The sequence below is a fragment of the Cucurbita pepo genome, chromosome 18, assembly GCF_057944985.1.
Source record: "Cucurbita pepo subsp. pepo isolate OVF chromosome 18, ASM5794498v1, whole genome shotgun sequence".
NCBI classification, from domain to species: Eukaryota; Viridiplantae; Streptophyta; class Magnoliopsida; order Cucurbitales; family Cucurbitaceae; genus Cucurbita; species Cucurbita pepo.
In genome coordinates, this window is record NC_141815.1 from 9,437,200 (window position 1) to 9,451,379 (window position 14,180).

At 37.3% G+C, this 14,180-nt stretch overlaps 3 protein-coding genes across 3 annotated transcripts; all 3 read left to right on the forward strand.

Annotated features, from left to right (window-relative positions):
• Positions 1-48: 48 nt before the first annotated feature.
• On the forward strand, positions 49-3,562 carry LOC111780056 (Regulator of Vps4 activity in the MVB pathway protein). Its single transcript, XM_023660318.2, has 6 exons — positions 49-325; positions 417-549; positions 830-933; positions 1,364-1,508; positions 1,585-1,725; positions 1,844-3,562. The coding sequence occupies exons 1-6, from the start codon at positions 285-287 to the stop codon at positions 3,353-3,355; spliced, it is 2,076 nt and encodes a 691-aa protein (XP_023516086.2). The 5' UTR covers positions 49-284; the 3' UTR covers positions 3,356-3,562.
• A 269-nt stretch (positions 3,563-3,831) lies between these two features.
• On the forward strand, positions 3,832-5,057 carry LOC111780057 (uncharacterized). The gene has a single exon (XM_023660319.2). It carries the CDS (start codon positions 4,014-4,016, stop codon positions 4,869-4,871), a length of 858 nt encoding a protein of 285 aa, XP_023516087.2. The 5' UTR covers positions 3,832-4,013; the 3' UTR covers positions 4,872-5,057.
• Positions 5,058-8,015: 2,958 nt separating this feature from the next.
• On the forward strand, positions 8,016-10,175 carry LOC111779657 (uncharacterized). Its single transcript, XM_023659758.2, has 3 exons — positions 8,016-8,621; positions 9,627-9,698; positions 9,778-10,175. The coding sequence occupies exons 1-3, from the start codon at positions 8,049-8,051 to the stop codon at positions 9,778-9,780; spliced, it is 648 nt and encodes a 215-aa protein (XP_023515526.1). The 5' UTR covers positions 8,016-8,048; the 3' UTR covers positions 9,781-10,175.
• Positions 10,176-14,180: the final 4,005 nt, after the last annotated feature.

The window sequence follows — 14,180 nt, forward strand, 5'->3', positions numbered from 1 at the left end:
TAATTGTAGAATTTGTATTTGGGAGAGTTTTTTTTTTTTTGAAAAAGTGAACGGCACTCTTGAGTGGGGTTTGGGGAAGATATACCTTTTCTGGCACCGTGGAGTGTTTGTAGCTTCGTCGTCTTCCTCTTCTTTCCCCAGCTCTGTTATTTCATTTTTACTCCACTCCCTCCCTCTCTCTCTCTATCCCTTCCCCCTTCCTCTCTCTTCCTTCCAGCTTTGCTGATGTATTTGGGGGCTGAGGTATTTAGCTTGAAGAGTGGTAGGTAGTTCAAGATCCAAAGATGTTGGATGGGATTCTCGGCCGAGGCTTTACATCCAAGTGGTATTAATTCCGATCTATTTTGTTTCCTTTTCATTTTTGAGTTTCTTGAGAGCTTAAACAAGGGATGTTTTTGTTTTCTTGATATTTGTAGCAAATCCCAGATTAAATTGACCAAAAGTCGGATCGATGTGATTCGGAGGAAGAAGAAAGCAACTCTGAAATTTCTGAAGAAAGATATTGCTGATCTACTCGCAAATGGGCTGGATATTAATGCTTATGGAAGGGTATTATTTTTTCTTGTCACACAATTGTTTCCTTCGTTTGAATTGTAAAATGTTTTAATTCTCCTAGGGTATAAGCTCAAATAAGCAGTGTATGATCTTTTTTGGATTAATATCTGTTTATGTAGTGTCGGTGTTTGTTCTTGCCTGAAAACCATATCTATGTGGTGTTTGATTCAGAAACTTTGTTGTTGATTCTCTGATTATTATGCCGACGTCTATGGTATCTGTCTAGTAATTGTCTCAAACTAACTGCTGCTTTTGCTTGTATGGTGTGAAACAGGCTGAGGGGCTTCTAGTTGAATTAACAATTTCGTCCTGTTATGATTTCGTGGAGCAATCATGTGATACTGTGTTGAAGCATCTTCCAATCATGCAAAAGCAGAGGTATTGAATCATGCTTGTGTTCTGATTACTTATTAGATTTCCACACGGATAAGCTCATGTAACAGCCCAAGTCCACCGTTAGATATTGTCCTTTTTGGATTTTCCCTTCTAGACTTCCCCTCAAAGTTTTAAACGTGTCGGAGAGGTTTCTACTCGTTCCCTTCTCTAATTGACGTGAGATCTCATAGCTTATTAGCTGGGAGGATATCTTTATATCATTCAAAAGCATGTAGATAACTTCATGTCGTCTTACACTTGTCGATTATATAGTTTCTGGCTTAAGAGCATGTCGATAACTTCATGTCGTCTTACTGGTCGATTATATAGTTGCTGGCTAAGAACGGTTATATCATTTTACACAAATTTTGTTTGTGACTTTATACTTGATAATTTATGTTCGTCTGATTCCCTCTAGCTGCCATGTTTACAGGGAATGTCCAGAGGAATGTTGTGAGGCTATTGCATCTCTAATGTTTGCTGCTGCTAGATTTTCGGATTTGCCAGAATTGCGCGAGCTCAGGCAAATCTTTCAGGAGAGGTTTGGGACTTCTGTGGAACATTTGGAGAACCGGAAGGTAACATCCAAGTAACTAGCTTCAGGTTTCCTGGATCTTTCTTAATGAGAGACTAATCACTAATCTATTTCTGTAGTTTGTTGAGAATTTAGCTTCCAAGCCTTCCACATTGGAGAAGAAAGTTCAGTTATTGCAAGACATAGCTTTGGAATTTTCAATTAAATGGGATTCTGTGGGCTTTGAGAAGAGAATGTCCACTCCCCCAGCCTATGCTCAGGTGCACCTCGTTCCCTTATTTTACTACTTTCCAACGTGCAAGAAACGAGCTGAACCCTTTAAAGTATCAATTTTTCAACTTTCCCAACATCTGAACTTCCCATGTCCTTCTTCTGCAGGGCTTACCTAAAGATTTTGGAGCTCACAATGCTGCAATAGAAAAAAGTCCTTCCCATGCTAAGGCAATTGATCCAAGAGTGAAGGATGGTGGTGTGTCATACAAAGAAAAATTTGAGGAAGCAAATGCCAGGCACAGATTCCTCAATCCTAGTGATGGTACCATTGCAGGAGGAAAAGAACTCAAGTTTCAGCCGAAACAAGAATTTCCCCGACACAGACATGAGAATAGAGTATACGATGAAGAAGAGACGATCTTGAAATCCGATGGTCGTATAAATCTTTATGGAGAGAAAAAAGGTCATGAAGCTAGAATTGGTAGAATGGGCAGTTCTTCTTCGAGTGAAGTACAGAAAGATGCAGATAATGAACTAGTTGTGCAGAATGGCAGAGAACGGAGAGTTCCAGATTACTTGAAGTCTTCACCTTACAACAATCCAGGTCTTGCTCCAACTAGTAAGCATGAAGCTGGAAATGGGATGATGAGCTCTGCCTTCGGACCTCGTAGAATGGGCAGTTCTTCTTCCAGTGAAGTATTGGGCGATGTAGATGATGGAAGAGTTGTGCATAATGGCAGAGAGAGGACAGTTCCAAATTACTTGAAATCTCCACCTTACAGTAATCCAGGTCTTGCTCCTAGTAACATTAAAGAGCCATCATCTGGCAATACTCATACTGGGCATGGATATGCAGTTCATCAAGGGAAGGCTGAGGAGGATAAACATCAAAATACAAAGCCCAGCTTCAACAGTATCCTCCCTCCTCCATATGTAAAGGCCAACTCTAGAAGAAAGGATAACAAGGATAGGAGCCATGACAACAATTGTGTCAAGTCAGAAATGACCACCGGTGTCGAATTAGAACCCCGCCATTCTGACCATGAGAGGCAGGTTATTAGTCCTTTGAGAGCAAGTAGTCATGGTGGTGAAATGGATCGTTTCTTTGGTGGTCGGATACCTCCCGACGCTCTGCCGAAACCAAGATCAGTTCGGAGAAGGCACCACAAGCCACGTTCAAGTCATTCAGTTGATGACAATGCTGAGGACATTCGAACGGTGAGAAAGAAGTCAAGAAGTAGTAGTAGGAGAAGGGATGATAAACGAGGCTTGCAGCTGTTAATAGACGAACAGGAGAATGAAAGGGATGAAGAAGAAAGGATAATAGACAAGCTTTTGATACATTATAGTAAGAAACCATCAACCTTTGAACCGGGAAAGATAAGAAGGAAACCCAAAAATCATCTTTCTCTTGGAAATGGTACTGATTCTGCCAAGTCCCCTTTGAATCTAAGAAGCAGAGATGAAGCTGATAAGCAGGCAGACACAGTTCATCCACCAGCTCGATCAGCTTCCCTACCTCCTGAACATCATCTGGGTCCATCAGAAACAACCAAAGTATATACTCGAGCTATTTCCTTTCAACCAGACCGATCAAGTGCAGCTAAACATGTTCATCCTAAATTACCTGACTACGATGATTTGGCTGCCCGATTTGCAGCCTTGAGAGGAAGGTAAATCTTTGTCCTCTTTTGGTTGCCTCTCCCACGAACCTTTTACCCATTTCACATTGTATAGCTTTGCGTGTATGTGAGCTGCATCTCGTCATATCTCCCATCCATAGTCCCATAGTCATCATTGCTTTTTGAAGATTTATATTGTTTGACCTGTAATAGCGAGTGTACGACTTCAAAATTTGAAATGATACAGATGTTGATAGCTAAATGTAAGATCAACCCAACCCCATTCACGAGCTGAGTCGCTAGTGTTACCCAGCTTGCCCCATCATCATCCACAAAGGAACAGCTTTTCTTTTCCTATTTGTTTAAAAAATGCATCTTGCTCCCGAGTTCTTCATCCCCTTTTACTCCTACAGCTTCTTTCAAGTCTTAAAACATTATGGGACCAAACTCTGTATTCTTGCAGACGTTTTGGTCTTCTTTTAAGGATCTAATATCATTTAACATTTGACCATTCTTCAGCCAATTTTTTTCTTGGTTGAAAACTGTGTTAGATAAAAGACCTTTTTGACCTCTCTCTCTCTCTCTCTCTCTGTTACTAGTTCCCGCCTAAAAAAAATCCCCCCTTTCTCCTTCCTTCAGTACACCCTCATATTTACCGCCTTCCCTTCAAGCTTCAGCTACTTCATTAGAGATTCAGAGAGTGAGAGAGAAAGATGCAGGGAACGTCCAAGGTGATATTAGGAGCTACACTGATATTGGTCGTGAGCCTTGCCATTGTATTGAGCCTCATTCTTGTGTTGCTTGCTGAACTCTACTGCTCTCTGTTACTCCGCCGCCGTAGCCTTCGAGTTGCACCGCCCACCACCACCTCCAACTCCCCTGCTGACTCCCTCGTAACAGCCAGGAACGTCTCCCAGTCTTTGCCTTCAGCCCCTTGCAGGGACAACAACCGGTCTGTCATTTCTCTCAGTAGCTTGTATGCTCATGGTGTTCTTAGTGCTCCAAGAAACTTTCTTTTTCCCCCTTGTGTTGTTAAAGACAACAATGTAGATGTAGCTGAAGCAAAGAGCCAAAGCTCTAAACTTCATCGGGTTATCGACATTATTGACACCCATGAATCATCTCTAAGCCCTCGTCGAATCGGGCTCATTTCGACCCCATCCTCACCTGATCTTCCCATTTTGAAAGCTTGTGCTCAGAGTAAACTAAGCCCTGCCATTGCCTGTAATGACAGTTCTTCCAGTGACAGTGACCATTTAATATACATTTCAAACCCCATTTATGCCAATGATGCAGAAGACACCCCATTTGAAACACCAAATTCCTCTCCCTCAAGATTGGAAAGATGTAGTTCTTCTGAGGAAGACGAGATTGCAGCATGTCCTTCGACAACCATCCATTCTCTCCCCAATACGCCTCCTTTAACGCCGATGAAGAAGCTCCCAGCTGAGGCTTGTTCGGTTACATTGAGAAACGCCAGGTCTGTGGGGAATTCTGGGAGTGATTCTAACACTAACAATGCTCTGTCATCGTCCTCCTCTGCTCCTCCCTGTACCTCGCCATCATGGTGATGTAATTCAAAATGGCAGCTTTATATTTAGTGTCGTATCAGAAAAAGAAAGTAGCAAGTTTCTCGATGTATTGGGCTGGGTATTGCACGGCCATCTAAGCCACGCCTCTGTCCCAGCCCATAAAGTGTTATCTTCTATCTTCTAAGAACATTTAAATAAATCATAAGCCATTCCATTTCATTTTCACCTGAGGCTATCCACTTGTGTTTCTTGTGGGTTTGTGATTCTGCTAGAACTCTCGTGATCTGTAAAGAGTCATGAAGATAAGAATCCGCTCTGTATTTGAGGGACCTCCAACGCAGGTTTCGATGCGCTGATGTATGAATGAAAAACAAACAAAAAGAACTGTTTCTCTTGACCTGCACTGCAATGAGGCGGTTTCGGCCATTTCGACAAGGACAACCTACCTGTTGGACTGCACACGAGACACGAGAAGCTTCAGTTTCTGCACCCACCAAATTAAATCAAGGTTTTATGCTTGCAAATATGGTCAGTTTTGACTTTTGATCTTCAAGTTGATAGCTGGCAAATATTGGAAACTTTTTTCTAATACCATTTGTAACAGTTCAAGATCATCATTAATAGATATTGTTCGTTTTGTTCGGTTACTTATCACTGTCAGCTTCACGATTTTAAAACACGTCTATGGGTAGAGGTTTCTATTAGATGAGCACGACTCTCCACAATGGTATAATAATAGAGAGTATTCTTTGTTTATAAACCCATGATCATTCCCTAAATTAGCCGATGTGGGACTTTCATCATCCAACACCTCCCCTCGAACAAAGCACGCCTCCCCTTAATCGAGGCTCGACTTCTTTCAATAGAGACTTTCATCATCCAACACCTCCCCTTGAACAAAGCACGTTTCCCCTTAATCGAGGCTCGACTCCACTTCTTTCAATAGAGACTTTCATCATCCAACACCTCCCCTTGAACAAAGCACGCCTCCCCTTAATCGACGCTCAACTCCTTTAGAGTCTTAGTCATGCCTCCCCTTAATCGACGCTCGACTCCTTTAGAGTCTTAGTCATTTTTTACTGCCTTCGTGCCTTCGTACCTTCGAGGAGGCTTGACATTTGAGGATTTACCAATCTATTGGCACGACTAACTTTAGGGCATGGCTCTGATACCATGTTAGATGAACACGACTCTCCACAATGGTATGATATTGTCCACTTTGAGCATAAGCTCTCATGACTTTGCTTTGCGCTTCTCCAAAATGCCTCGTACCAATGGAGATAGTATTCTTTGTTTATAAACTCATGATCATTCTCTAAATTAGCAGATGTGGTATTTTCATCATCCAACAGTTTCCAAACCTTATACGGAATGCTTTCTTGGCTACTCAAACCATTGTGAGATCTCACATCGGTTGGAGAGGGGAACGAAACATTCATTATAATAGTGTGAAAATCTCTCCCTAGTCGACACATTTTAAAATTGTGAGACTGACACGAATACGTAATGGGTCAAAATTGATAGTATCTACTGATTGTGAGTTTAAACAAGTTAGAGTCTAAATTAGGGTCGTGTCATAGATGGTGAGTATCAATGGGGGTTGCCAATTCCACAAGAAATGGCCCATAGTAACCATTTTTCCATCCTGTTTTCCATTTTTAATCATTAGGTTTATTTTTTCTTTCCCAAATTAATACTCACATTAAGTTAGGACAACCATGGCGTTTTCAATGTTGTTTAAAATATGACTAAAAAAAAAAAAAGAAAAAAAAAACTTAATTTTGGTTACAAAGATTTATTCAAATAATTGTGATAGAGAAAGTAGCATTTACACGTGGCATCATCATAGTGCTTCAGATCTGGAAATACAGGAATCTCACAAAACCACGCCCGTTTATATAAATCCCCATCTCTTGTTCCCAAATTGCTTTGCAAAAATGTCAGCCCACGGAAAAATCAGGATCAGTATCCCTTCCTCCGCCAAAAGCGTTGGCGACGGTGACGGCGTGGCGGCTCACACATGTTCATCCAAAGGCCAATGCCTCTGCTCGCCCACCACTCATCCTGGATCCTTCCGTTGTCGTCTCCACCGTTCCAATTCGTTGCCCTGGACCAGGCACTCCAAGACCACTGCGTCGTCTTCGGCCGACGCCTCTCACACCTCAGATCTTTCTCCCAAGTCAGTTGAATCTACTTGATTCTCGACCTATCCGAAATTTCGCTTGAAAAAAAAGAAGTAATGAAAATCCTCTGTAAATATTTATGTATTGCGATCTCACTCGACTCGTATTATTAAATATCAGAGTCGATTTCTGCTTCTCCAGATCGCTATTAGTTTCTTGTTTGTCTGTTTGTTTTGATGGCGATGCTTTGATTTTAATTTCAGTTATTCAGTCCGGTTTCTGCTGAAGTTTCCTGTTTCCTTTTTCGTTTGTATCTCTTCACTGTACCGGATTTTGATGATGGAACAGCAATTTTAGGGTTTATGTAAATTTGGGATATAGATTTATCCAAAACCTTCTTTTCTTTTTTGTAACGATTTAAGAACTGCTTTCCGTGATTATCAACTAAAATAAAAATGGTATTAATACTTTCAACGAGAGTGAAGGAAGAACGCTTTAATATAAAGCAATTAGCATTAACCTAGGGGCCGATAATGAGAGTGGGATGGCATCTTGTGATTGGACCGTGACTTACAGTGGTGGATTTTGCTTTAATTATTTCCATAAATTTCTTTTTTATATATTTTAAAATGTTGTATATAGCTTGTGATTCGTCCTAAGCGGTTACAGGTCTATTTTATGCCATTTTCTAATCAATATGGGATAAGGACACTCAGCATCGATATCTATTAAACATTTTTGAAGTTTAGACGACTAATAAAGATCTTTTAGAAGGGGGTTCAATATCATTTTGACATACAGTTCGGTGTCTAGCTCTAATATCATTTGTAATATTTTAAGTTCACTATTAATGAATATTGTAATTTATATTTTAGTTTTTAGAAAAATTTTCAAAACTTTAGAAATTATAACAAATTTGAACGCAATTATTATTGTTTAGAAACAAATAAGTAATTTGAAAGTTGTGGCATAGGCTTTATTGGGACGTGTAAATTCTTGATAGGCTGAGGCGGGTAGCTTAGGGAGGGGCGAGTGTTTTCGCCACGTTACTCATAAAAATCAGTTCCCATTTCAATTCTCTCTAAAACAAAGCATGAGCTGCTCTAAGGACGGTTCGATCCCTGTTCCTTACTCTCCTATTCCCGCAAATGCTACTGCACCGCAAAACGTTGTCGTTTTATCTCTCTATCGTCCCCCTCTCTACCGGCACCGGCGGCTTCTTCGCCTCTGTGCCCTCTACTCCGTCGCTTTCCTCCTCCTCTCCGCCGTTGTATTTCTACTTTTCCCGTCCGATCCCTCGCTCCAACTCGTTCGATTGAAACTCAATGGGGTGAATGTCCGTTTGTTGCCTGCTGTTGTCCTTGACCTTTCTTTCTCTGCTTCTGTTAGGGTTCGGAATAAGAACTTTTTTTCTCTCGATTACAATTACCTTGGCGTTTCGGTCGGCTACCGGGGAAGACGACTTGGATTTGTGAGCTCTGATGGCGGTCGTGTCTCTGCTCGAGGCTCCTCTTACGTGAACGCCACTCTCGATTTGAATGGGTTACAGATCATTCACGATGTCTTTTTCTTGCTTGAGGATCTGAGGAAGGGTATAATTCCTTTCGATACGGAGACAGAAGTGGAAGGATCCATGGGGCTTTTCTTTATCAAATTCCCAATTAAGGTAATGTTGATCGTGTTCTGTTTCCAACAATATGTCAAATCTTTACTCGGAATTGTAAGTTCGTTCGATGTTGATTCGTTTTAGAGCCTCGCATTCTCAATGATCGAAATTGCGGTAGCATCATTATACATTTGAGCTTTTGTTTGTTTGATTAGTTTGCAATCATTGAATGGATACACCGCAAGAACACTCCATTTGTTTGAAATCACCACGTTTTAATTAATGCTCGTTCTGTTTTGACGGCGATTACATGTTTCTTAGCGTGAAAGTTCAGATAATTGGAAAAGAACACTCAACTCTGTGATTGACTATTTGAAATTTTAGAACCCATTTCTAGTCCTGCAAGTTGCAGCTCCTAAATCATTCCCAAAAGCATAGGCCCAATTGATAACCATTGGATTTTGAAGTTTGTTTGTTTTCTCACAATTTCTTTACAATGAACTTCATCCCTGCATTTGACTTCTTAGATAAATTTGAGAAACAAAAACAAGCTTTTAAAAATTAGCTAGTTTTCAAAACTTGACATGGGTTTTCAAAACATATCAAAAGAAAGACTCTAGGAAGCTTAATTTTCAGTAACCAAAAACCAAATCATTATCAAACTGGTTATTTTTGTGCTATGCTGTTGACTGGGAAAATGCTTGAAGAACATTTATCTTCTTCTGGATTTTATACTTGAACCGTGCCGTTGATTTGATTGTGCCCTGCCTATTCCTACATTTAACGCAATTATAACAATGTTATCTTAGGCTGTTGGTGTTCTTTTATAGACCTCGAATGTTTTTCTAGTGGAATATGTCATCCGAGTTAAAAGAATCCCTGTAATCCCTGTAATTATAATGTTATGTTAGACTGCTGGCGTTCCTGTATAAATGTCAAATAGTGAAATGTGTCATTTGTATAAATCTCATTCTGTGGCCCCTTTCACCAACTGAACATCCAGCATAAATAGTTTTAATGTATTCAATGCCTGTTGTTTTGATGTTGATTCTTAATGCTCATCAGGCTACAGTATCATGTGAGGTACTTGTGGATACAAATAGCCAAACAATTGAGCATCAAGATTGCTACCCTGAGGTGAGAATTCATCATTTTGCATACTTTTCTGTTGATATTTCTGCCAAAATGACGACCTCACAACCCCTTGGATTTGCAGTGAACGAAAGATGGTAGTTCAGTTTGATTATGACTCTTGTGACGTGAAGCTGAAACTGGGAAGCGGGAACGCCCGTGATATTGTTGAATTCGAGTGTTAATATTACTCGCAGAAAGTTTAAGCTCCATTGTTCATATGCTAGAGATTTAAAAGAAAAAGTAAGTTCCGAATATCTTTGTGGATTATTACTTATAAACTATGCTTTTATAATGTAGTCAGATTCTTACACAAGTTAAAGTTCATTTGTTTTGTGTAGTATTAGGCTGTTGTTGCCATTGCAATAATGAGAGTAAATTCTGTGCTTTACTCATGCTTTTGTGTTCATTCGTGTGAAGAGTTTCTTACCCATTTGGGAATTAAACATTCTGAAATAAAAATAAATCTAAAATTTTGCCTTATGTGGAATCACGTCATATGGGAAATTAGTCGAAAACATAAAATTTTGAAAACATCAAGCAAATTAAAGGCCACTGCTATTCATTTTCTTCTGCAATTACATTCCGGCGATTCAAACACCAATTACTCATTCACTCGCCGCCGGTCCGCGGCCTCCCAACCCAAACGTACTCACTTCGGTGCAGCCTGCAACGAAACGACCCAGGGTGCCTTGTCGGCGAGCACAAGCACCGCTTTTTCACCGACTCGCCACCGCCACTCTCAACCGCCGTCGCCGCCGTATGCAAGAGGACCCAATTGCATTGAACATCCAAAAACTCCCTCCGAGGCGGCACATCGTGTGGGTAACACATCTTGTTTTTCTTCACTCACTCCCTTGTAATCTTTGTTCTGGGAATTGTAATATATTAGGGGTTGTGTTGCGTGGCATGAAAAGAAAGGAATGTGTAGAATTGGAGTTTATATAGAGAAAAAAAGAGAGATGAGTCAAGGCATGAAGCAAAGGCGTTGATCGACGATACAAAAAAGGATTTTTGATTGATTCCCATCATAAAAGTTCTTTCCTTTTCGTTGGTTGGTAGGCCAAACAAAAAGTTTGGAGGGAGTTCATCTTACATCATACTTCTTTTTAGAGAAGCTCAAAACACAGCGATAGAAACTTTATAGAGAAGTCTAAAGAAAAGTCATGAAACTTTTTAGGAAAGTCCAAAGCTAAGCATACTCGTAGTGGATAATATCATACCATTCCGAAGAGTCTAAGCTACACAGATCAGATTTATTCACGACCCTAGTGGGAATAATGTCTTTTAATTTGTTGCAGAAAGTGTCCATAAAAAAAAGAATCTAATTCTTCATCTTTCTTCGTCTTTCCGTTTTAATTTGTTGGGTAAAAGGAATTAAGGAATTGTTCCATATTATCTGGAAGCTGATGTAATTTTGATGACCAAATCAGGATTAAAGTGCTGAATTCTATTGGAGATTCTAAGAGAACAACGATAATAACGTGGACACTTTTGAAAGGATTCCTAAAAAGGGATAACTTTTTTTCCAATCTTTATTGGGTTTTGTCTCTTCAAGAGCCTAACAGACATAGCATTAGGCTATAAGAAAGGCAGATGCCAGATACCAGCTGGGTTGCGTCTCTTCATGCAAACAAATTACAATATTAATAAATTAATATATATTAGAAACAAATTAGTTTTTTTTTTTTAATTGAGTTTTAAAGGAGGTTTTTTTCTTTACCACATCAATTTGAATAAAAAAAAAAATTGAAAATAAATTTTTAAAAAATTTTATTGAGATTTTTTATTAATTTATTAAAAGAGAAAGTTCTTCAATTTTATTAGAAAAGTAAATATGGTTAAATTTAAGGTTTATTATACATATATTAAAAAAACTAAATTGACCGAACCGCCCAAACTTACCCTTATCAAATATTATCCAATAGCTCTAAGTCCATAACAACTCAAATTCATGGTTGGCAAATATTGTCCAATAGTCCGAAGCCCGTAACAACCCAAACCTAGTAAAATAATAGTAGCTCAAGCCTATCGTTTGTAAATATTGTCCGTTTTAGTAAGTTACATGTGGTCGTCACCTTCATAATTTTAGAGCGCATTTATTAGAAAAAGGTATCCACGCTCTTAAAAAAAATATTTAGTTTCTTGAATATCAAGGTAAGATTTCACAAAAATATAAATATACCCGATGATTGAACATGTATCAACTATTTATGGGATTGTAGGGTGGGGTTTTTCCCAATTTTGAAAGCCATTGTTGACTCGTTTCCTACTCATTTTCTTTGAGGAAAGTTTTCTTCATTTTTTTCCTTTGTTTGTTTGTTTGGTTCCGTTGCATATGTGATGTGTGTCTGAATCTTCGATTGATTGGGAAAGGAAAAGGGACAGGACGACACGATTTTAAGATGAACTCCTAGTTTTATAGACCTTTGTTCGCTTTCATTCATCGCTTTCATTTATCAAACGTCTCCATTGAAACATAAAATTGGTAAGACTTCCAAAATTTTTGGCCTCGTTAAAAATAATAATTTTATGTAATTTTCACCGTAGATTAAAATGATGTATGATTCGTTGTTCTGATTCAATATTGATTTAAGAATGAAAAAGCAGGTCAGAGTTTATGCGTTGAAGGACACTTTAACCTCGGACAAACCAACTAGCAATATAACCTACCATATTGACCTACACCTCTACTCAACTTGGTTTAGCCACATCAACCTTGGCCTATACCTCTTCACAGTTCTTCCCTTAACTCAAATTTTAGTAAACTAAAAAGAAATCTTTAATATATAAATCCTTTTAACTCTATTTTATTCTTTTTAATAAATTTCGTTGACTGCAAATAAAGTTTTAAAATGTTAATATCATTTATTTTCTATATAAACCATATTTTTAACTGAGCTAATGTATATATTGCTACATAACAAACATGCATATGATAGAATGGTTATTTTGATTATGATTAATTACATGAATATAATACAACCCATTTGCACATGAACGTGACATAAATGAAGTAGTTTTACATAAATATAGTGTAAACGTGAATGTGATATGAGTTCGTAGACATTCAAACTTTTGTTTGTATCATGAAAAAAAATGTTATATGTTAGACTTAGTCGAAGAATAACACATCCATACTTAAAATAAACAAACTTAAGTATTTTTACATTGCTTGAGCAACCTTCTTTAAATTTTTAATTTATACTATTTTTTTTCGTATAACCATTTAGCTTTTAAATTTTATATTTTATATTTTGTTACATTTACAAATCAATTAATTAATTAATTACAAAAAAAAAAATATAAAACTATAAAAATTAATTATAACACAAATTTTTTTTATGAGAATAAATAATTACAAAATTTAAATATCAAGCGGTCACGACAAAAAGAAAATGTAACAAAATTAGATTGAGATTGATTTGATTAGAAATTAATGATAATTTATTTAAAATTTATTTAAAAGAAAAAAAAAAGACTGAAATAAAATATTTAAAAATTAGAACAATTCTTTAATTAAACAATATTATAATGAACCGAATGGATACCGGGTTTGCCGTTTGTCGGTCAGATATAGGTTTTTGTAATAACGTTTTTAATATTTTTTTTCTTTTGTTTATTTTCGAAAATATAACATTTTTAATCTTTATTTACTCTAAACCACATTTATTATAATAATTTTATTGTCTTTTTAATATAATTTATGACTATAGCTTAGTATGACATTGTAAAAATAATTAAATCAAGAAATTGATACTTTTTAGTATCCAAGTGGGCCTTGTTCTTTCACCATTGAATTGGTCCAAGTAGACTGTCGGCCCATTGAGGGCCCAGTTTCTATTCAAACGTAGAAAGTAGGGTTTTATTTTTTAAAAACCACGTTGTCAATTGATTTTCGATAAAAATTTAAATAAATGTTGAAAATATTGGTTTCCATTGTTTTTTGTGTACGTGCAATTAATATTATTTCTTCACGACAAAGTTATCTCCCTTCTCATAAAATAATAAAACATCTCCTAATTAAATAAAAAACACGATAATATCATGTTTTTAATTGTTTATGATTTTTCAGAGGAAAAAAACCATTGCTTAATAATTATTATTATTATTATTTTAATTTTCCCATTAAATATATTTATAGGATTTATACTATTTTTCTTTTCACAAAAATCCACAAATTCTGTCCACATTATTTAAAAATTCTATATATGATGTGAAAAAACCAAAAACACTCCAAACCAATTTTTTTTTTTTTTTTTTTAATAATGACATCAAATCTTTTGGTCGGTACGACACACGTCATGTGAATCGAGCTATTCTTAATTTATAAAACAAACACAAATATTTTATTAGTATAACAGTCTAAGTTCACGGCTAACAAATATTATCTATTTTAGCTCGTTACGCATTGTCGTTAGTCTCACAGTTTTAGAACATTTCTGAGAAATTTTACACCAGAATATTTCTATCACATAATTACAAAAG

What these genes read in the sequence shown, in the direction of transcription:
- LOC111779657 (XM_023659758.2), top strand. Translation starts at nt 8,049, where the DNA reads ATGAGCTGCTCTAAGGACGGTTCGATCCCTGTTCCTTACTCTCCTATT. An exon ending in TTATCAAATTCCCAATTAAG is followed by an intron (nt 8,622 to 9,626) that starts GTAATGTTGATC and finishes AATGCTCATCAG; the next exon opens with GCTACAGTATCATGTGAGGT.
- LOC111780056 (XM_023660318.2), top strand. Translation starts at nt 285, where the DNA reads ATGTTGGATGGGATTCTCGGCCGAGGCTTTACATCCAAGTG. An exon ending in CGAGGCTTTACATCCAAGTG is followed by an intron (nt 326 to 416) that starts GTATTAATTCCG and finishes TGATATTTGTAG; the next exon opens with CAAATCCCAGATTAAATTGA. An exon ending in AACATTTGGAGAACCGGAAG is followed by an intron (nt 1,509 to 1,584) that starts GTAACATCCAAG and finishes CTATTTCTGTAG; the next exon opens with TTTGTTGAGAATTTAGCTTC.
- LOC111780057 (XM_023660319.2), top strand. Translation starts at nt 4,014, where the DNA reads ATGCAGGGAACGTCCAAGGTGATATTAGGAGCTACACTGATATTGGTC.